Source organism: Molothrus ater, chromosome 36 (assembly GCF_012460135.2).
Source record: "Molothrus ater isolate BHLD 08-10-18 breed brown headed cowbird chromosome 36, BPBGC_Mater_1.1, whole genome shotgun sequence".
In the NCBI taxonomy this organism is placed as follows: domain Eukaryota; kingdom Metazoa; phylum Chordata; class Aves; order Passeriformes; family Icteridae; genus Molothrus; species Molothrus ater.
In genome coordinates, this window is record NC_071663.1 from 806,300 (window position 1) to 827,724 (window position 21,425).

The 21,425-nt window shown below is 54.4% G+C and overlaps 2 protein-coding genes across 2 annotated transcripts; one reads left to right on the top strand and one right to left on the bottom strand.

Annotated features, from left to right (window-relative positions):
- Positions 1-105: 105 nt before the first annotated feature.
- ATP13A1 (ATPase 13A1) lies at positions 106-18,812 on the bottom strand. Its single transcript, XM_036400035.1, has 26 exons — positions 18,523-18,812; positions 17,827-17,916; positions 17,283-17,473; positions 16,750-16,822; positions 16,200-16,355; positions 15,678-15,747; positions 14,993-15,099; positions 13,703-13,832; positions 13,130-13,185; positions 12,801-12,927; positions 12,422-12,559; positions 12,074-12,194; positions 9,898-10,055; positions 8,392-8,564; positions 7,220-7,330; positions 6,755-6,880; positions 6,236-6,344; positions 4,832-5,031; positions 4,453-4,549; positions 3,865-4,037; positions 3,292-3,406; positions 2,865-3,061; positions 2,562-2,704; positions 2,073-2,184; positions 888-1,031; positions 106-457 (listed from the first exon to the last, which is right to left on the bottom strand). The coding sequence occupies exons 1-26, from the start codon at positions 18,802-18,804 to the stop codon at positions 347-349; spliced, it is 3,510 nt and encodes a 1,169-aa protein (XP_036255928.1). The 5' UTR covers positions 18,805-18,812; the 3' UTR covers positions 106-346.
- A 144-nt stretch (positions 18,813-18,956) lies between these two features.
- Positions 18,957-21,272, top strand: CHCHD5 (coiled-coil-helix-coiled-coil-helix domain containing 5). The gene is made up of 4 exons (XM_054518131.1): positions 18,957-18,991; positions 19,589-19,726; positions 20,163-20,521; positions 21,048-21,272. Coding segments are annotated over exons 1-3 (375 nt in total). The 5' UTR covers positions 18,957-18,989; the 3' UTR covers positions 20,398-20,521; positions 21,048-21,272.
- Positions 21,273-21,425: the final 153 nt, after the last annotated feature.

The window sequence follows — 21,425 nt, forward strand, 5'->3', positions numbered from 1 at the left end:
GTATGTATTTGGGAATTTTAGATCCACAGCCCCTAAATCCATAATATTTTTACTTCCCACCATTCCCATTTTTTTTTTTTTCCCAGTAAAGACAATACCAAACTCTTTCCAAAAAAAAAAACCAGCCTTGATCAGGATTTTTTTTTCCATTGCCAAATTCCAAAAAAATTCTCGGGTAAATTTCGGGAAATCCTGGGAAATTCCAAGAAACTCTGGGGAATTCTGGGAACTCCTGAAAGCTGCTGAGACGTCCTGGGAAACGTTAAAAATTTGGGATCCGCCTTCTCCGAGGGGGAGGAATTCCATGATCCTGGGGTTTTCGGGGTCTCTGGGAACGCCGGGGGGCTCAGGAAGGCACTCGGAGGCGGGAGCTGCCCAGCAGGAGCTGCAGGAGCCGATCCACGGAAAAGGCCAGCAGGAAATCGGCCGCCAGCACCGCCAGGATCAGCAGCCGGAACTGGGAACGAGGGAATTCCAGAACGTTCCGGGCGGGAACCGACCCCAGATCCCATCCCCATCCCTGCCAATTCCGGGATTTCCCGCGGGAACGGGGCCGCGGATCCCACCCCAAATCCCTGGGAATTCCGGAATGTTCCTGGCGGGAATGGGGCTCCCCAAATCCCACCCCAACCCACAGGCAGGGACAATTCCCATATCCCCATGAATGTTGGGATTTCCCTCTGGAATGCTGGGATTTCCCTCTGGAATGCTGGAGGGATTTCCCTCTGGAATGCTGGAGGGATTTCCCTTGGAATTCAGGAATTTTCCCCGGAATGTTGGGATTTCCCCCTGGAACTGGGGTCTCACCAGGGCAGGAACCTTGGAGCCCCCTCCCTGTAAGAATCCCCCCCGTGGAATTCGGGAATTGCCCGGGACGTGGCTCCCACCTCGGCGGGGATCTCGACGAGGCCGAAGCCGAGGTTGAGCTCGGGGCAGGCGCCGCTGAGCAGCCCCAGCACGGCCGAGGCCGAGAGCAGCAGCGCCCAGAGCAGCGCCCGGTTCTGCAGGAGGCTCTCCATGAACGGCTGGCCCTGGGAACGGCAACCGGGATGGACCGGGGCACTGGGGGGCACTGGGGGGCACTGGGATGGACTGGGGGCACTGGGAGGGCACTGGGATGGACCGGGGGCACTGGGATGGACTGGGGGGCACTGGGGGGCACTGGGGTACACTCGGGGGCACGGGATACAGTGGGGTACACTGGGAGGGCACTGGGATGCACTGGGAGGGCACTGGGATACACTGGGGTACACTGGGATACACTGGGATGGACTGGGATACACTGGGAGGGCACTGGGGTACACTGGGATACACTGGGAGGGCACTGGGAGGGCACTGGGATACACTGGGATGGACCGGGGGCACTGAGAGGGCACTGGGGGGCACTGGGATGGACTGGGATACACTGGGATACACTGGGAGGGCACTGGCATACACTGGGATGGACTGGGGGGCACTGGGAGGGCACTGGGGGGCACTGGGATGGACTGGGGGGCACTGGGATGGACTGGGATACACTCGGGGGCACTGGGATACAGTGGGGTACACTGGGAGGGCACGGGGGGGCACTGGGATACACTGGGAGGGCACTGGGATGTACTGAGAGGGCACTGGGGGGCACTGGGATGGACTGGGAGGGCACTGGGGGGCACTGGGAGGGCACTGGAAGGGCACTGGGGGGCACTGGTTTGTACTGGTTTGTACTGGGAGGGCACTGGGAGCTGATTCCGAGAGGCTTTGGGGCTGTAAAGTGGGGTTTGATGGCACTGGGGAACAGAAATTGGGAAAAATGTGGAGAAAAATGGGGAAAAGCAGGGAAAAGTGTGGGAAGGGGAACATTCCGGGAATGTTTCCCACCCTGGGGAAGGCAGGGGAGTGGGGAAAATGGGAACATTCCGGGAATGTTTCCCACCCTGGGGAAGGCAGGGGAGTGGGGAAATGGGAACATTCCGGGTTTCCCACCCTGGGGAAGGCAGGGGAGTGGGGAAAATGGGAACATTCCTGGAATGTTTCCCACCTTGGGGAAGGCAGGGGAGTGGGGAAAATGGGAACATTCCGGGAATGTTTCCCACCTTGTAGTTGATGGCGAAGGTGGCCGTCTGCATGGCCATGGCCAGCAGGTACACGGTGCTGTTCACCAGCGAGGGCTCGAACTCACGGCTCAGATCCACAAACTCCTCCTCCCTGCCCCGGGAAACCGGGATCAGCACCGGGACCCACCCAGGATCCGCTCCCCAAAAAATCCCGGTTGTTAGAGGGGTAGGAGTGGGTCTAAAATGGGTTGGGAGCGGAAAAACGGGAATTTTTTTTTGTTTTTTGGGGTTTTTTATCCATGGGAATGGATAAAATCCTGGAGGATTTGGGGTTTTTCATCCATCGAATTCCTTGGGATGGAATTCCCACAGGAAATGCTCATTGGAGTGATTTTGATGGGACCAGGGGATGCTGGGGTAGCAGGAACTGCGGGGGAAACCCTGGAAATGTTTTGTTCAACCCCGGAATCCTTTAGGAATTTTCTGGGATCAGAACTGTTTGGGGATTTTCCGGGATCAGGGCCTCACCTGGGCTCGCTGCGGGCCTGAGCTTCCTGGTAGAGGAACACGAGGCTCAGGAAATGCACCAGGAACTGCAGCAGCACCGTCAGCACCGTGTACAGGTTGAAAATGTTGGGAAGGGGCCTCTCCTTGGAAAGAGTCTTCAGGGGCTGGAAAAAACAGGAATGAGATCCCAAACGGGATTTTTTTTTGGTCTTTTTTGGGGGATTTTTTGGGATTGTTTTCTATTTTGGGGATTTTTTTTTTTATTTTTTGGTGACTTTTTTTGGATTTCTGCCTAGCCTGCGCCCGTTCCCCAGGAATCCCCACCTTGGATCGGGAGATGAAGAGGAAGCAGCCGGCCAGGAGCAGCCCCTGCAGCGTGGCCTGCAGGTCGCTGAACTTGACGCCCTGCAGGAAGAGCACGCTCTGGCTGTAGGCCAGCACCAGCGCGTTCAGAGCCAGGATCTTGAACATCTGCAGCGTGGTCACCAGCGTGCAGCGGCCCTGCTTGATCACGTGGCAGACTGGGAGCAGGGAAAGACGGGAATTCCGGGGGTCAGGAACCCGGCGGGAATCGGGGGCGTGGGGATGCTCGGGATGAGACCAAGGATGACCGTCAGCCTCACAGCCCGAGCTCAGCGGCTCCGCTCTCGGCAATTCTGAGCTCGGGGAAGTTCAGACTTGGGGTTTCCTCCCATTCCCATCCCATTCCCGCCCCATTCCCGGGTTTTTCCCGCTGTTCCCGGGCACTCACTGCACTGGATGGAGGAGAGTTTGGAGGTGAAGGGGGCGGCAATGCTGGCGTCCCCCAGCTTCACCACGGGGGCCCTCTCCTCTTCCAGGTCCCTCAGCACCTGGCTCAGCCGCTCCTGCGGGATTGGATATTCCCAAAAAACCCAAATCACGCGGGAGGGCCAGAAAACGCGCTCCAACTCCACGCAAATCCAGAGGGAAAAGAGCTTTGAGTTTGGGATCTGGGGTGATGGGGTTGGAGGTGCCTTCCCAGCTCCAGAATTCCAGGGTTTATTCCCTGTTTACCCCCGATCTCAGGTCCCTTCCAGCCCCCAGAATTCCAGGGTTTATTCCCTGGTTTTATGTCACTTCCCACCTCCAGAATTCCTGGATTTATTCCACGTTATCCCTTTTCCCATTAGAATTCCCTCCCTTTTCCCACAGGATCCCCCTGGAATTTTGGGAAGCTCCCTGCCCACAGATTAGGACAGCCCTGGGATCGGATCCATCCCCACCCGAACCATCCCAGCATTCCCGTTCCCTAAATCCCTCCGCTCCCAGGGCTGAAACCCCCGGGACAGACGGGAATTCCCACCCTGTGCACGGCCAGCTGCTCCTCCCGCTGCGCCAGGAGCCGCTGCTTGGCCCCTCGGGACGAGGGCTTGACATTCCCGGCAGGAATTCCGGCCCTGCCGTCCCCAACGCCGTCCCGGGGCCGCCGCTTCCGCTCGGGAACGCGCTCCGGAGCGTTGGCCAGCAGGGCCACACCTGGGCAGGGGGAAATGGGGAGAAACCGGGGAAAAATAAGGGGAAGTCAGGGGGAAACAGAGAGAAATCGGGGGGAAAGAGGGAAATCGGGGGGAAAAGAGGGAAATTTGGGGGAAATGAGGGAAATTTGGGGGCAAATCAGGGAAAAAAATTTGGGATAAATTAGGGAAAATAAGGGAAAAACCAGGGAAAATCAGGGGAAAAAATGGAAAAAATGGGGAAAAAACCAGGAAAAACCCACAGGAAAGAACAAGGGGAAAATAGGAAAGGCACAGAGAAAAGCAAGGGAAAAGCCCCCAGGAAAACCTGAAATTCCCTCTTTTTTCCCTTTCCCGGCTCCCAAGAGCTGGGAAACGCTGGGAGCGGCCTGGCTGGGGTTGGGATTTGGGGCAAATCTCGGGAATTGTGGGCTCACCCACGTCGGCGTGTTTGAGCGCTCCCACGTCGTTGGTGCCGTCGCCACACATCAGGGTGCAGTAGCCCAGGCTCTTCAGTGCCGTGATCACAAATTCCTGCCCGGGAAAAAAGCGGGAAAAGCTCCCAAAATCCCGGAATTCCCAGCTAGCAGTAGGGCGGGATTGGCGGGAAGGCTCGGAATTCCGGGAATTCAGGGCTGGAAGAGGCTCAGCATTCTGTAGGATCATACCAGGGCCATCCCCCCATTCCCAAACCCACAAAATCCCAGGAATTCAGAGCTGGGACAAGCTCCAGACTCCCTGGGCTCACCCTAGGGCCATCCCCACGTTCCTGAAGGTCCCAAATCCCAGGAATTCCCGTTCCCAACCCCCCCTCACCTTCTGCTTGGGCGCCACCCTGGCGAAGACGCGGACGTGGGGGATGAGGCGCAGGAGCCGCTCCCGGTCCCGCAGCCGCAGCTGCTCCAGCCCCTCCCCGGTCAGGCACAGCTCGAAGGGCCCCGTCAGATCCCGCAGGGAATCCGGGAGCGCCGGCAGAGCCACGGAGCCGTCCCGGGAGCGCCACTGCCAGGGCAGCCCTGCGGGAGCGGGGGGAGTCCAGCGGGATTCCAGCGGGATTCCAGCCCACAGCTCTGTGCCCAGCTCCCAGACCTTCAAACACGGAATCCCAGAACCCCCGGCATTCCCGATCCCATTCCCGATCCCGTTCCCGATCCCATTCCTGATCCCATTCCTGATCCCACCCCAGCTCCCAGACCTTCAAATCCCGAACCCCAGAACCCCCGGCATTCCCGATCCCATTCCCGATCCCGTTCCCGATCCCATTCCTGATCCCATTCCTGATCCCACCCCAGCTCCCAGACCTTCAAATCCGGAATCCCAGAACCCCCGGCATTCCCGATCCCATTCCTGATCCCATTCCCGTTCCTGATCCCATTCCTGATCCCACCCCAGCTCCCCAGACCCCTCAAACCCCCGAGCCCCCCCGTCATTCTCGGGGTCATTCCTGTGTTCCCGTGGTCATTCCCGTATTCCCAGGGTTGTTCCCGGGGTCATTCCCGTATTCCTGGGGTCATTCCCGGGGTCCTTCCCGGGGTCATTCCCGTGTTCCCGGGGTCATTCCCAGGGTCATTCCCATATTCCCAGGGTCATTCCCGTATTCCCGGGGCCATTCCCGGGGTCGTTCCCACATTCCCGGGGTCGTTCCCACATTCCCGGGGTCGTTCCCGTATTCCCGGGGTCATTCCCGTATTCCCGTGGCCATTCCCACATTCCCGGGGTCGTTCCCACATTCCCGGGGTCATTCCCGTATTCCCGGGGTCATTCCCGGGGTCATTCCCATATTCCCGGGGTCGTTCCCGTATTCCCGGGGCCATTCCCACATTCCCGGGGTCGTTCCCACATTCCCAGGGTCGTTCCCGTATTCCCGGGGTCGTTCCCACATTCCCGTGGTCATTCCCATATTCCCGGGGTCGTTCCCACATTCCCAGGGTCGTTCCCGTATTCCCGGGGTCGTTCCCACATTCCCGTGGTCATTCCATATTCCCGGGGTCATTCCCACATTCCCAGGGTCATTCCTGTATTCCCGGGGTCGTTCCCACATTCCCAGGGTCGTTCCCACATTCCCAGGCTCATTCCCACATTCCCGTGGTCATTCCCGGGGTCATTCCCGTATTCCCGGGGTCATTCCCGGGGTCATTCCCATATTCCCGGGGTCGTTCCCACATTCCCAGGCTCATTCCCACATTCCCGGGGTCGTTCCCGTTTCGCTCCCGGCGGTACCGGGCTGCTCCGGGGGCTGCAGGATCAGGATCCTCTCCTTCTGCAGGAAGTGCAGCTCCCGCGCCACGTGGCAGGCGGTCAGCGGGCTGTCCCCCGTGATCATCACCACCTGCGACGCCGCAATTCCGGAGAAATTCCAGCCTGGATTTGGGGCTGGGAGCCCCCTCCGGAGGGGCGCGCCCTGCAGTGGCCCCAGACCCTGCGGCTTCCCTGTTTCCCACTTGGGATTTTCCCCGTTCCTCTCTCGGAATTTCTCATTTTCAATCTGGAATTTTCCCAGTTCCCAGCCTTGGATTTTCCCCATTTTCCACCTGAAGTTTTCCCGGTTCTCAGACTGCAATTTCCCAGTTTCCAGTCTGGAATTTCCCTTCCTTGTTTCCCACTTGGGATTTTCCCACTTTTCACCTTGGAAATTCCCGATTTTCCCCTCCCTCCAGCCCCTCCCACCCCTCTGGCAATTCCCCATTTTCTCCCCTTTCCCGCCCTCCCCAGGATCCAGGAATTCCCGTCATTCCTCACATGGTGGGAAGCGCTCTGGATCTCCCGGATCACGGCCTTGGAGTCGGCTTTGAGTGGGGACGAGACCAGGATGAATCCCACAAACCTCAGGTCACATTCCAGGGATTCCCTCTTCATCTCCCGCACCTTTTGTATGGCAAAATCCGGGACTCAGCATTCCCAAATCCCTTCAAAAGCCGAATTCCTCCTCCCACCGGTGATCCCTGGCATTTGGAGCATCCCTCGGAATGAGTCTGGTGCTCCTAAAAGCTTGGAGTGGTCCCAAATTCCCCAAAGAAAAAGGGATTTCCTTGGAAAAAATTCCTTTGGGATGCTCTGAAGGGGCTCAGGAATGGGAATTTCCCTGGAAAAAGCCCCCGAAAGCCCCAAATTCCACCCTAAAAAAAAAAACCACCTCTCCTTTCCCCAACCTCTCTCCCAGCATCTCCAGGCCTGGAATTCCGGGTGTTTTTCCCATTTTTTCACCTGCTGGTGGCTCAGGGCTCCCAGCTCCTTGTAGCCCAGGGCCAGGACCCGCGCGCCCTCGTGGGAGAATTCCCGATGGATCTCGTGGTAGTTGCTGGGACACTGGGACAGCTGAGGAAGGAAACCCGGGAGATGTTCTGTGAGTGGGGAACCCGAGGGAATTCCGGGGGGTTTGGGTGGAAAACAGGGGAAAAATGAGGAGATCTGAGGGGGAAGGGAGGGATTTGGGAGAATCTGTGTGGAATTTGAGGGAATTCGAGGTAATTCAGGGTAATTCCACCGGGATTTACAGTCATCCCCCCCTTCCATCTCCCCGATCTCCCAACATTCCCAGATTCCCAGTTTTATCCTGGAATTCTGCCCTCACCGCAGGGCCTGGGCGCAGCCATTTGGAGCTCCCGGCGTTCCCAAATCCCCGGTTTTCCCTGGAATTTCCCCTTCCTGCATGCCCTGGGCCCATTTCCCCTCAGCGCAGGGCGCCCGCTTGGGGCTCCCAGCATTCCCAAATCCCCGTTTTTCCCGTATTTTTCCCTTTTTCCCCGTTTTTTGCCCCGTTTTTGCCCTCACCATGGCGTGCAGGGGCTCCCCAGCATTCCCAGACTCCCATTTTTCCCTTTTTCCCCGTTTTTTGCCCCGTTTTTGCCCTCACCATGGCGTGCAGGGTCTCCCCAGCATTCCCAAATCCCCGTTTTTCCCCTATTTTCCCGTATTTTCCCTGTTTTCCCCAATTTTTGCCCTCACCATGGCGTGCAGGGTCTCCCCAGCATTCCCAAATCCCCAATTTTCCCTTTTTCCCCGTTTTTCGCCCCGTTCTGCCCTCACCATGGCGTGCGGGGTCTCCCCAGCATTCCCAAATCCCCGTTTTTCCCGTATTTTCCCCTTTTTCCCCATTTTTCGCCCCGTTTCTGCCCTCACCATGGCGTGCAGGGTCTCCCCAGCATTCCCAAATCCCCGTTTTTCCCTTTTTCCCCGTTTTTCGCCCCGTTTCTGCCCTCACCATGGCGTGCAGGGTCTCCCCAGCATTCCCAAATCCCCGTTTTTCCCTTTTTCCCCGTTTTTTGCCCCGTTTCTGCCCTCACCATGGCGTGCAGGGTCTCCCCAGCATTCCCAAATCCCCGTTTTTCCCGTATTTTCCCCTTTTTCCCCGTTTTTCGCCCTGTTTCTGCCCTCACCATGGCGTGCAGGGTCTCGGGAGCGCCCTTGACGGCCGCCAGGTATCGGATTTCTCCGGAGGCGTTTTCCAGGGACGCCAGCACCGCCATCCTCTTCAGGGCACTGGAGAAATGAAAGCGCTGGTGAATTCTCATTCCCGGAGTTTTTAGACTCCTCGGGAAAACTTTCTCATCTGGAAACAAAGGAAATCAGGAAATCCTGAAAGGGGGTGCTGGGAGGGAAAAGGGGGAGTCGGGGATGGGGTGGGGGGAAAAGAAAAAGGGGGAATTTGGGGTGGTTTGAGGGGGATCCGGGTGGGATTCGGGGGGAATTTGGTGGGAATTTGATGGAATTCTGGCCAGTTTAGGTGGAGTTCAGGGGGATTTTGGTGAGAAATTCGTGTGTTGGTTTTTTTTTTTTGGGGGGGGGGGGGATTTTGAGAGAATTTGGTGGGATTTTTGTAGGGATTTTCTGTGGAGCGTTTTGTGGGGATTTTGAGAATTTTGACTTTGAGATTTTTGTGGGGATTTTGAGAATTTTGACTTTGAGATTTTTGTGGGGATTTTGAGATTTTTCCGTGGGAATTCTGTAGGGTTTTCCTCAGGGATTCTGCGGAGTTTCTTTTGTGGGGATTTTGAGATTTTTGTGAGGATTTTGAGATTTTTCGTGGGAATTCTGTGGGATTTTCCTCAGGGATTCTGTGGAGTTTTTTTTTTTTTGTGGGGACTTTGAGGATTTTGAGATTTTTGTGAGGATTTTGAGATTTTCCGTGGGAATTCTGTGGGATTTTCCTCAGGGATTCTGTGGAGTGGTTTTTTTTTTTTGTGGGGATTTTGAGGATTTTGAGATTTTTGTGAGGATTTTGAGATTTTTCTGTGGGAATTCTGTGGGATTTTCCGCAGGGATTCTGCGGAGTTTTTTTTTTGTGGGGATTTTGAGATTTTTGTGAGGATTTTGAGATTTTTCCGTGGGAATTCTGTGGGATTTTCCGCAGGGATTCTGCGGAGTTTTTTTTTTGTGGGGATTTTGAGATTTTTGTGAGGATTTTGAGATTTTTCCGTGGGAATTCTGTAGGGTTTTCTGCAGGGATTCTGTGGAGTTTTTTTTTGGGGGGGATTTTGAGATTTTTGTGAGGATTTTGAGATTTTTCGTGTGAGTTCCGCAGGGATTCTGTGGAGTTTCTTTGGTGGGGATTTTGAGATTTTTGTGAGGATTTTGAGATTTTTCCGTGGGAATTCTGTAGGGTTTTCTGCAGGGATTCTGTGGAGTTTTTTTTTTGTGGGGATTTTGAGATTTTTGTGAGGATTTTGAGATTTTTTGTGGGAATTCTGTGGGATTTTCCTCAGGGATTCTGTGGAGTTTCTTTGGTGGGCATCTTGTGGATTTTTAAAGGTTCTATGAGATTATTTGGGAGGGATTTTTTTTTTTGCAGCAACCCACGACCGTTTTCCCCCCGAGCTTTTTTTGAGCTTTTCCCACCCAGAACGCCTCAGAATCCCGGGAAAAGGGGGGTTTTCGGGATTTACCTCGGGTCAGGGTCCAGTCCACGGCCGTCAGCATGGCCTTCTCCAGAGGGTCGCCCACGACGCTGCCGTCCTCCAGCTGCACCAGGGAGTGGCAGCAGGCGATGGCGCGGCGCGTCTCCAGCGGCAGCTCCGACACCGGCAGCACCTCCCTGCCCTCCCTGAGGGAAAATTCCGCAGCTGGGCAGCGTCCCCGGGGCCTCTGCCCAGGGCACCGGCGGGGAATCGAGGCCGAAGGGAAAGGGAAGGGAAAAATCGGGCGGAACGCTCGAAATCCCGCGAAGGAACTCCGCAAAACGCGCTGCGAAATCCCACAAAAACCCCACAAAAAGGCATCACAAAAAAAAAACCCCACAAAAAGGAAAAGACTTCCCCTTAAAAATACACAAAGAATTCCACAAGACCCAGCCACAAAATCCCACAAAAAATCCCACAAAAAAGCATCACAAAAAAAACCCCACAAAAAGGAAGAAAATTCCCCCTAAAAATACACAAGAATTCCACAAGATCCAGCCACAAAATCCCACAAAAAATCCCGCAAAAAAGCAAAAAAATTCCCCCTAAAAATACACAAAGAATTCCACAAGACCCAGCCACAAAATCCCACAAAAAATCCCACAAAAAAGCAAAAAAATTCCCCCTAAAAATACACGAAGAATTCCACAAGACCCAGCCACAAAATCCCAAAAAAAATCCCACAAAAAAGCAAAAAAATTCCCCCTAAAAATACACGAAGAATTCCACAAGACCCAGCCACAAAATCCCACAAAAAATCCCACAAAAAAGCAAAAAAATTCCCCCTAAAAATACACGAAGAATTCCACAAGATCCAGCCACAAAATCCCACAAAAAATCCCACAAAATCCCCACAAAAAAACCCCTCAAAAAAAATCCCCCAAAATCTTTGCACAAAATCCTCACAAAATAGCCCCAAAAAAAGGCGACAAAAAATCACACTAAACCCTCACACAATCCTCGAGAAGTTTCAACTAAAAACGCCACCAAAAATCCTTGTGAAATCCCAAAAAATCTTGACAAAAAAATCCCAGGATTTTGACAGATTCTGTGGGATTTTTTGTGGGAATTTTGAGGGATTTCTTGCGGGGCTTTTGTGGGAATTTTGGGGGGGGGTTTTGGGGGGAATATTTGAATATTTTGTTGGGATTTTTGTGAGGGTTCTGTGGGATTTTTCGGGAAGATTTTGTGAGGGTTTTGTGGGGGCTTTTTGGGGGATATTTTGTTGGGATTTTGTGGGACTTTTGGGAGGATTTTGTGGGATTTTTTTGGAAATTTTTCTGGAATATTTTGTGAGATTTTTCTGGAAGGTTTTGTGGGATTTTTTGGGATTTTTTTTGGGAAGATTTTGTGAGATTTTTTTGGAAGGTTTTGTGGGATTTTTTGGGATTTTTTTTGGAAGATTTTGTGAGATTTTTTGGAAGGTTTTGTGGGATTTTTTGGGATTTTTTTTTGGGAAGATTTTGTGAGATTTTTTTGGAAGGTTTTGTGGGATTTTTTGGGATTTTTTTGGGAAGATTTTTTGGGATATTTTTGGAAGGTTTTGTGGGATTTTTTGGGATTTTTTTTTGGAAGATTTTGTGAGATTTTTCTGGAAGGTTTTGTGGGATTTTTTGGGATTTTTTTCTGGAAGATTTTGTGAGATTTTTTTGGAAGGTTTTGTGGGATTTTTTGGGAAATTTTTCTGGAATATTTTGTGAGATTTTTCTGGAAGGTTTTGTGGGATTTTTTGGGATTTTTTTGGAAGGTTTTGTGAGATTTTTTGGGATTTTTTTGGAAGGTTTTGTGGGATTTTTTGGGATTTTTTTTGGAATATTTTGTGAGATTTTTTTTGGAAGGTTTTGTGGGATTTTTTGGGATTTTTTGTAAGGTTTTGTGAGATTTTTTGGGATTTTTTTTGGAAGGTTTTGTGGGATTTTGTGACAATTTTCTGGGCTCCTTCATTGATCTCTTTTGGGAAGATCTTTTAGACCGATTTTGGTGGAGTTCCTTTTTTTATTTCTCGCCAGGATTTTGTGAGGATTTTGTGAAGACCTCGTGGGGCTTTTGTCGGGGTGGTTTTTTTTGGGAATTTTGGGCATTTCCAGCCCCTTCCCCTGCCCTCCCAAGGCTCCCGGTGCTCTCGCACAGCATTCCCAGGTGGGATCTGGGGCTCGGGACCCACCTGAGCCCGGCCACGCCCCGCACCACCAGGTGCTCGCTGGTCAGGGTCCCGGTCTTGTCGAAGCAGCAAACCTGGACCTTCCCTGCGAAGGGGATGCGGAACGGCTCCGTGCAGTACACGTCTGGGCAGGAGGGAAAAACGGGAATGCTGGGGGAAAAATGGGGATTTGGGGGGAAAAACAGGGATTCTGGGGGGAAAACTGGGGATTCTGGGAGGAAAACTGGGGATTCTGGGGGGAAAAAACGGGAATTTGGGGGGAAAAATGGGAATTTGGGGCATTCCCCAGCATTCCCAGCATCCCCGGCATTCCCAGCATCCCCGGCATTCCCGGCATCCCCAGCTCCTCACAGAGCTTGGCCAGGGCGATCAGGGAGGTGTTGACGGCCAGGGAGAGCTCGATGGGCAGCTCGGGCGGCACCACGGACGTCAGGATCAGGGCACACTCCAGGAACAGCCGGTACTGGTTCCGACGGGGGTCCTTGGTGCCTGGGGAACCACGGGATCACAACGGGGAAAAATGGGATCACAACGGGAAAAACGGGATCACAATGGGGAAAAATGGGATTAGAAAGGGGAAAAATCGGATCAGAGAGGGGAAAGACGGGATGAAAACGGGATTAGGGGAAAAAACTGAATAAAGATGGAGTCCGGATCAGGGAACATCGCTCGGGGATCCCTCCCCCAAAGCCTGGAATTGCCAGAATTCCCGGAATTCCAGGATTCCCACCCTGGATCCAGACGTAGGCGGCGGCGGCGACGGCGAAGACGAGGAGGAAGAGGATGAAGATGAAGGTCTCCAGGTTATTGGCTGTGACCCTCTTCACCCCAAACAGGATTGTCCGGAGCAGCTTTCCCTGCAAAACCAGCTTTGGTCAGGAATCCCATGGAAACTCCTTCAAAATTCCGCGGGATTCTGTCCAAAGGAGCACGGAATGGGAACTCCGACTCTGGGAAAAGCCTGGAATTCCTTTGGAGCTTGGGAACCCTTCCCAATCCTTAAATTCCTCCCTCCTCCCGAGCCCCATTCCCTGGAATTCCCAGGAATCCTGGGCTCACCTGGGAGGTGTTGAAGCCGGTGCGGAGGGCGTAGGCCAGGCACCCGTTATCCACAGCTGGGGAGGGAACAAACCCCAGGGAATTCCCAGGAAATCCCAGGGGATCCCCCAGGACATCCGCTCCGGAAATTCCCACAAATTCCTGAGGAAACCCCCAAGGACCTCCTGGGAACTGCGGGGTGGGAATCCCCAGGAATCTGGGGCAGGAATGTGGGAATCGCTCCCTGAGGAGGACGGTCCCAGTGGGATGTTCCTGGGGCGGGAATCCCAGGATGGGAATTCCGGGGGCTGGGAATTCCGGGGGCGGGAATCCCGGGATGGGTGGGAATTCCAGGGCGGGAAGGCCAGGATGGGAATTCCGAGGCTGGGAATCCCAGGATGGGAATTCCGGGGGCGGGAACCCCAGGGTGGGTGGGAATTCCGAGGGCAGGAAGGCCAGGATGGGAATCCCGGGGGCGGGAAGGCCAGGATGGATGGGAATCCCAGGATGGGTGGGAATCCCGGGATGGGTGGGAATTCCGGGGCTGGGAATCCCAGGATGGGCGGGAATCCCGGCCCGGGCGGGATCGCTCACGTTTGAGGCCGGCCGAGGCGCGCGGCGGCGGCAGGTGCTGGATCACGCGCGTGCCCCCGAACAGGACGTGCAGGCGCCCGTCCACGGCCACGTCCAGCACGCGCTCGGGGCTCAGCCCCTCCACCGGCTCCTGCGGGACACAGCGGGAATGGGGACAGGGACACCGGGAATGGGGACAGGGACACACTGGGAATCCGGGTGGGAACGGGGCAGGGACACCGGGAACGGGGACAGGGACACCGGGAATCTGGGTGGGAGCGGGGCAGGGACACCGGGAACAGGGACAGGGACACACCGGGAATGGGGACAGGGACACACCGGGAACGGGGCAGGGACACCGGGAATGTGGACAGGGACACCGGGAATCCGGGTGGGAACGGGGACAGGGACACCGGGAATGGGGACACACCGGGAACGGGGACAGGGACACCGGGAATCCAGGTGGGAACGGGGCAGGGACACCGGGAATTCCAGATGGGAACGGGGCAGGGATCCAGGGAACTCTGGCCAGGAATGGGACATGGATCCAGGGAATTCTGGATGGGAATGGGGACACAGACCCAGGCAATTCCAGCCAGGAACAGGGACATGGATCCAGGGAATTCCGGCCAGGAATGGGACATGGATCCAGGGAATTCCGGCCAGGAACAGGGACATGGATCCAGGGAATTCTGGCCAGGAACAGGGACATGGATGCAGGGAATTCCGGCCAGGAATGGGACATGGATCCAGGGAATTCTGGCCAGGAATGGGACATGGATCCAGGGAATTCTGGCCAGGAACAGGGACATGGATCCAGGGAATTCCAGCCAGGAACAGGGACATGGATGCAGGGAATTCCGGCCAGGAACAGGGACATGGATCCAGGGAATTCCGGCCAGGAACAGGGACACGGATCCAGGGAATTCTGGCCAGGAATGGGACAGGGATCCAGGGAATTCTGGCCAGGAACGGGACATGGATCCAGGGAATTCCGGCCAGGAACAGGGACATGGATCCAGGGAATTCCAGCCAGGAACAGGGACATGGATGCAGGGAATTCCGGCCAGGAATGGGACAGGGATCCAGGGAATTCTGGCAAGGAACAGGGACATGGATCCAGGGAACTCTGGCCAGGAACAGGGACATGGATCCAGGGAATTCCGGCCAGGAACAGGGACACGGATCCAGGGAATTCTGGCCAGGAATGGGACATGGATCCAGGGAATTCCGGCCAGGAACATGCCCCAGTTCCTGCTTTTCCCCCCGTTTTTCCCATTTGTTTCCCGCTTCTTTCCCGGTTTTCCCAACCTTCATCTGCGGCACGGACTCCCCGGTCAGCATGGCCTCGTCCACGACGCAGCGGCCCCGCAGCAGGAGGAGGTCACAGGGCACCAAATTCTCCTGGGGGGAGCGGCCTGAGGGCAGAAATCCCCAAAATTCCCAGAATTCTCAAGCCAAACTCACCAGTTTTTCCATTTTCCCCACTCCAAACCCCACGGTTTTCCCACCCACTTTTCCAGCCCCAGATCTGTAGGAGGAGGGCTTGGAGAAGGGAAAATGTGGGAAAAAAAAAGCCCCTGGAATTCCTGAAATTTTAGGGTTTCAGGGAGCTAAAATGTTTGACGGCAGGATGGTGGAAAAGCAGGGAATTCCAGGAAAAAAGGGGAAAATCCCACAACTAAAACCTCAAAGTTATCCCAGTCCAACCCAGAACTCCTGCGGATACCAGGAAAGTTCCAAGGGGATTTCCCTGAAAATGAGAATCGAAATCCTCAAAATTCAATTTCATTCCAACAGAAACGAGGGAAGAAATTCCAATTTTCAAGGGACTTTTCCATGAAAATCCCCATTTTAAGGGCGTTTCCCATAAAAAAAATCCCATTTCCCAGGATGCTTTCTGTGGAGATTCTCATCTTAAAGACGCTCCTCATGGCAATTCCCATTGGGAATTCCCGTTTTTGGGGCGTTTTTCCACGGGAATTCCCGTTCTTACCGATGGAGACGATGTCCCCTGCGATGATCTCCTCGCTGGAAATCGGGCGCCACTTCCGGTTCCTGTAGACCTGGAATTCCCAAAAAAACCCCCAAGTTTTGGGATGGAATTGATGGAAAAGCCACAGGAAAAGGGAAAAAAAGAATCCCCAAAATATCCTAAAGTCCCCCCAAAATTCCCATTTTTGTGCCAATATCAGCAGGAAAAGTCACCAAAAAACTCAAAAATCTCAATTTTGGGACAAAAAAATCTGTGGAAAAACCACAGGAAACAGGAAGATAACTGGGCTGAATGCCCCTAAAAACCCCAAAAACCCCCCAAATCCACAAAAATCCCATTTCCTGGGACAGAATCCATGCAAGAACCACAGGAAAAAGGAAAACGCAGGGGCTAAGCCTCCTAAAATCCCCACTTTGGGGCCGAACTCCGCAGCGAAACCACCACAAAGGGCCCCCAGAAGCCAGACCGGGAGCCCCGGAATTCCAGGCCTTTCCCCGGAGCCTCGGCATTCCGGGATTTTACCTGGATCATGTAGGGCTTGTTGCCCATCCTGCGGATCTCGGAGAGGTTGCGGAGCTGCTGCTGCACCAGGGAGGCCTCGAAGGCCACGAGCATGGAGAGCGTGAAGACGCTGTAGTACCAGAACTCGTCCAGGCACCACAGCCCCACGCAGAACACCTGGGAAACCACGGGAATGCCGGGAATGCCGGGAGGGACAAGGGGAGACCGGGGGAACTCCGGGAGAAAAGGGAAAATCCTCCAGAAACCCTCGTGGGGCTGGGACTGCGCCAGGGCAGCCCCGGATTCCTGCAATTCCAGCCCAGAACTCTGGGGAAAAAGGGATGGCAGTCATCCCACCCCAGCCCGGAATTCCTGAAACCCCAGGGGAAAAGGGACCAAAATTGTTCCTGGAATTCCAGGGAGAAAGGGACCGAAACTGGCCCCATCCATCCCAGAATGAATTCCCCTGGTTTTTACAGGAATGGGAATTTTCCCTGAGTTTATTCCCATTTTGAGTAGATTTGGGGGATTTTTCCCAGTTTTTTTCCTGGTTTTTATTCCCGATTTTTACCTGGAAAACGAAGAACGGAGCCGTGGCTCTTTCCTTGAAAAGCTCCAGGAATTCTGGCACCACCATTTCTGCCCTGGAAGGAGGAAAATCCTTGGAAAAACCTTGGAAAATCCCAGTTTTTCCACCCAAAATATCCCCGTTCCTGATGATTTTAAACAAAAAATTGGATTTTTGGGATTCATTCCCAGAAGACCCCTCAGCCCAAAATCCCAAATCCAGGAGGAAAATCCCAGATTTTGGGGATATTTTCCAGCCTATTTTGGAATATTTAGAGATGCTTTCCTGGAATATTTTCTTGGTATATTTTCGCACATTGCACTGGAATATTTGAGAATATTTTTCCAGGATATTTTTGGGCATTTTCCTGGAATATTTACCCAGAATATTTTGGGATACCTTCCTGGGATATTTCAGCTATTTTAAGAATGCTTTCCCAGCACACTCGGGATTTTTTTTTTTTTTAGGATATTTATAGATTTTTCCCAGAATATTTTGGGCTCTTTTCCCGGGATTTCCCCCCAGGAAAAACTCACTTGTTATTCCCGTATTTCCTCTCGGCCTCACGGATTTCCTGCTCCTCCTGGAAGCCTCTGGAATTCTGGTAGAATCCCAAGGGGTGCTCCACAGGGAATGCCACGGGCAGGAATTGCTTTTTTCCATGGATTTCGTAGGAATATTTGATCTTCTGGAACTCAAAGCTCAGCGCTTCCTGCCCATCCTCACCCTGGGAAAAAAAAAGGGAAAAATTCCAAATTTCCCATTCCTGGAAAAATTTCCAGCCCGGACGAGGGAAAAAAAAAAATCCCAGATTTCCAAGGGTCTCCTGGAGAAAAATCCCCAAATCCCAAGGTTTTCCAGGGCTGTTTTGCCTGGAATTCCCAGGTTTTCCCCATTTTCGGGGATAAATCCCAAGGAATTCTCAGATTTTCCCATTCCCTCATGGACTATCATGAACACAGTGGAGTTTTCAGGACAAATCCCTCCGGAATTCCCGGATTTTCATCCCGCAGCTGGATGACCCTGAGCTCACTGGATCTCCAGGGATGAATCCCAGCGGAATTCCTGGAATTCCCTCACCTGCTCCCTGTGGATTGGCACCAGTTCCACAGAGCCATTGTTGGGGGTTGGCACCACCTTGGCCAGGGTGGCTTTTTGGGGACAGGGCTCCTGGGGGAGAAAACAGCAGGAAAATCCCTTCAAAACCCCTCAAAAATCCCATTTCCTATTGCCTTAAAAACTCATTTTTAACCCTTCAAAATCCAAGCTTTGTACCCCAAGTGCTCCAAATTTTATCCCTTTAGAATCCCATTTTCAATCGCTTTAAAATCCCACTTTTTATTGCTCCAAAACCCCACATTTATACTTCGAATAACCCATGTTTTATCCCTTTAATATCCCACATTTTACAATTCTAATAACCCATACTTTATGCCTTTAATATCCCACATTTTACATTTTTAATATCCCATATTTTATCCCTCTAAAACCCCACATTTCACACTCCTAACATCCCAAATCTTTTCCTTTTAATATCCTACTCTTCCATATTTAACACCACATATTTCCCATAGTCAGCACCCCCATATTTAACAATTCCTAGGGAATACTTTAATTTAGCTTATAAGCTTATAGTTCATACGTTTATGCCCCAAATCCCCTTTGAACCCTGAACCCCTTCAAACCCCAACTCTCCCCCAAATCCCCTCAGCCCCCAAATCCCCCCAGACCCCAAACACCCTCAGCCCCATGTCCCGGTCCCTCTCCCGCGCTCACCCTGACGCAGCTGAGGGCGCACTCGGCGTGCACGGACCAGAGCCCGGCCAGCGCCGTCAGCAGCTGCAGCGCCGCGATGGCGCCGAGCGCCAGCAGCGCCGCCTCGGGCGGCCCCGCCGCCTCGCCCGCCGCCCACAGCCGCGGCCCCCACAGCCACAGCCAGGCCGGGTAGAGGCCGGCGGCGAAGGGCAGCACGGTGCCGCGGAGCAGCCGCGGCCGCCGCCGGTAGAGCGTCACCGACGAGACCAGCTCGTCCTCGGGGGCCGCCGCGGCCGCCGCCATCTTCCCTCCGCCTTCTCCGCGCCGCTTCCGCTTTCGCTTCCGCTTCTGCGCCTGCGCCGAGCCCGCGCTTCCCGCCTCGGGGCCGAGGGCATGCGCAGAGCGAGGGAGTGGCGGCGGTGAGAGCGGGGCGCATGCGCAGAGTGAGAGAGTGGCGGAAGTGAAGCGGTGGCGGAGGACGAGGCGCCATGTGAGTGAGGGGCGGCGGGGCCGGGCCGTGTCCCTCGTGTCCCCTCCCGGTCCCTCGTGTCGCGCTGTGTCCCCTCCGTGTCCCTCTTGTCGCGCTCTGTCCCCTCGTGTCCCTCCCGCTCTTCAAGGCCCCGCGTTTCCCGCAGTGTTCGCGGCCACCCTGTCCCCCCTCGGTGTCCCCGGTTCCACCCCTCGGTGTCCCCCGGTTGTGACCCGGTTCCGCCCCTTTGTGTCCTCTCGGTGTCCCCTCACCGGTTGTGACCCGGTTCCGACCCTCGGTGTCCCCTCAGTGTCCCAACTCCCGCTGTCCGGGTATCCCCGGTATTGCCAATGTCCCTGTCACTGTCGCAGGGAGGCGCTGGCCGTCAGCAGGAGGTGGCACTGTCCCTGTCGCACTATCCCTGTCCCGGGGAGGTGGCGCTGTCCCTGTCACACTGTCGCTGTCCCGGGGAGGTGGCGCTGTCCCTGTCACACTGTCGCTTTCGCTGTCGCAGGGAGGCGCTGGCCGTCAGCAGGAGGTGGCACTGTCCCTGTCGCACTATCCCTGTCCCGGGGAGGTGGCGCTGTCCCTGTCACACTGTCGCTTTCGCTGTCGCAGGGAGGCGCTGGCCGTCGCCGCCCAGCTCTGCGGGCCGGAGCTGGAGCGCTACGGGCGCTGCGTGGCCGCGAGCCCCGGGAGCTGGCACCAGGATTGTCACCAACTGTCCCTGAGCGTCACCGCCTGCGCCTCCAACCAGTGAGTGATGGGCTCTGGGGGCTCTGGGGACACTGGGATTGTCACCAAATGTCCCTGAGTGCCACCGCCTGCGCCTCCAACCAGTGAGTGACACAGACTGGGGACACTGGGGGCACTGGGATTGTCACCAAGTGTCCCCAAATGTGAGTGACGCACACTGGGGACTCTGATCCCGATCCATGGGGCAGTCCCGTGGCATCAGTCCCAATCCTGATGTTTTCCCCGATATTTTCCCCAATGTTTTCCTGATTTTCCCCAATGTTTCCCCGGTATTTTCCCTGATATTTTCCCATTTTTCCCCCGATATTTTCCCCAATGTTTCCCCGGTATTTTCCCTGATATTTTCCCATTTTTCCCCCGATATTTTCCCCAATGTTTCCCCGGTATTTTCCCTGATATGTTCCCATTTTTCCCCCGTTTTCCCGCCACCTCGCAGCCCCCTGGTGCGCCGGATCCGCCGGGATTGCTCCGACTCCTTCGGGGCCTTCGAGCGCTGCCTGCGGGAGCGGCCCCAGAGCGCAGCCGAGTGCGGCCCCCACGTCAGCCAGTTCCTGCTGTGCGCCCAAAATGTCACCCAGAGTGCCACCCCTGGGGACGCTGCCACTGCCACCCCCAGGGACGGCCCCAGGGGCACCTCCGCAGGTGAATTTTGGGGTAAAAACGGGAATTAAACCCCAAATGCGGCCCCAAATGTCGGCCAGTTCCTGCTGTGCGCCCAAAATGTCACCCAGAGTGCCACCCCTGGGGACGCTGCCACTGCCACCCCCAGGGACGGCCCCAGGGGCACCTCCGCAGGTGAATTTTGGGGTAAAAACGGGAATTAAACCCCAAATGCGGCCCCAAATGTCGGCCAGTTCCTGCTGTGCGCCAAAAATGTCACCCAGAGTGCCACCCACAGTGCCACCCCCGGGGACAGCCCGAGTGCCACCAGTGCCACCCCCGCAGGTGAATTTTGGGGTAAAAACGGGAATTAAACCCCAAATGTCAGCCAGCTCCTGCTCTGCACCCAGTGCCACCTCCACAGGGGAGGCTGGAACCCCCTGGAAGGAAATTTGGAGCTGGAATTTTGGGATAGGAATGGAAGTTAAACCCTAAAAATGGCCCTGGCCCCTCCTGCCTCAGGAAATGCTGGAAATTTGGAATTTTGGGACAAAAGTGGGATTTGAATTTCCCAAAACTCACCCAGGTGGCACTTGTTTTTTTTTGTTTTTTTTTTTTTTTTTTTTTCCCCATGGAAAAGCTGGATAAAGGAAATTTGGGAAAAAATTGGAATTTTGGGATAAAATGTGATTTTTTTTTTCCCCTTTCTTTCCCTCCCCAGAGAATCCCTGGAATTAAAACCCATCCAGGAATGCCAAGAAAGCCTCAGAACCTTCCGGAATCTCCTCCCAAATCCTGGGAATTGCCCCTCTGGGAAAGGAGCCCTGGGATGTGGGGCCTGATCCGCAATTCCCTGCGGATTCCTGGGCTTTTATCCCAAAAATTGGGGGAAGAAATTAAAATTATAGTGGGGTCTCCCCAGGAGTCTTTGGGATGGGACCAAAAATTCTGCTTTTCCTTCTTTTCATTCCAAATTTTTTCCTTTTTTCCCCTTTTTTTTCCCCATCTTTTCCTCCCTTTTCCCCCACCTTTTCCCTCTTTTCCAGCTTTTCCTTGGCTCCCTCCCAGTTTTTGGGATTTCTTTGGGAATCTTGTGGTC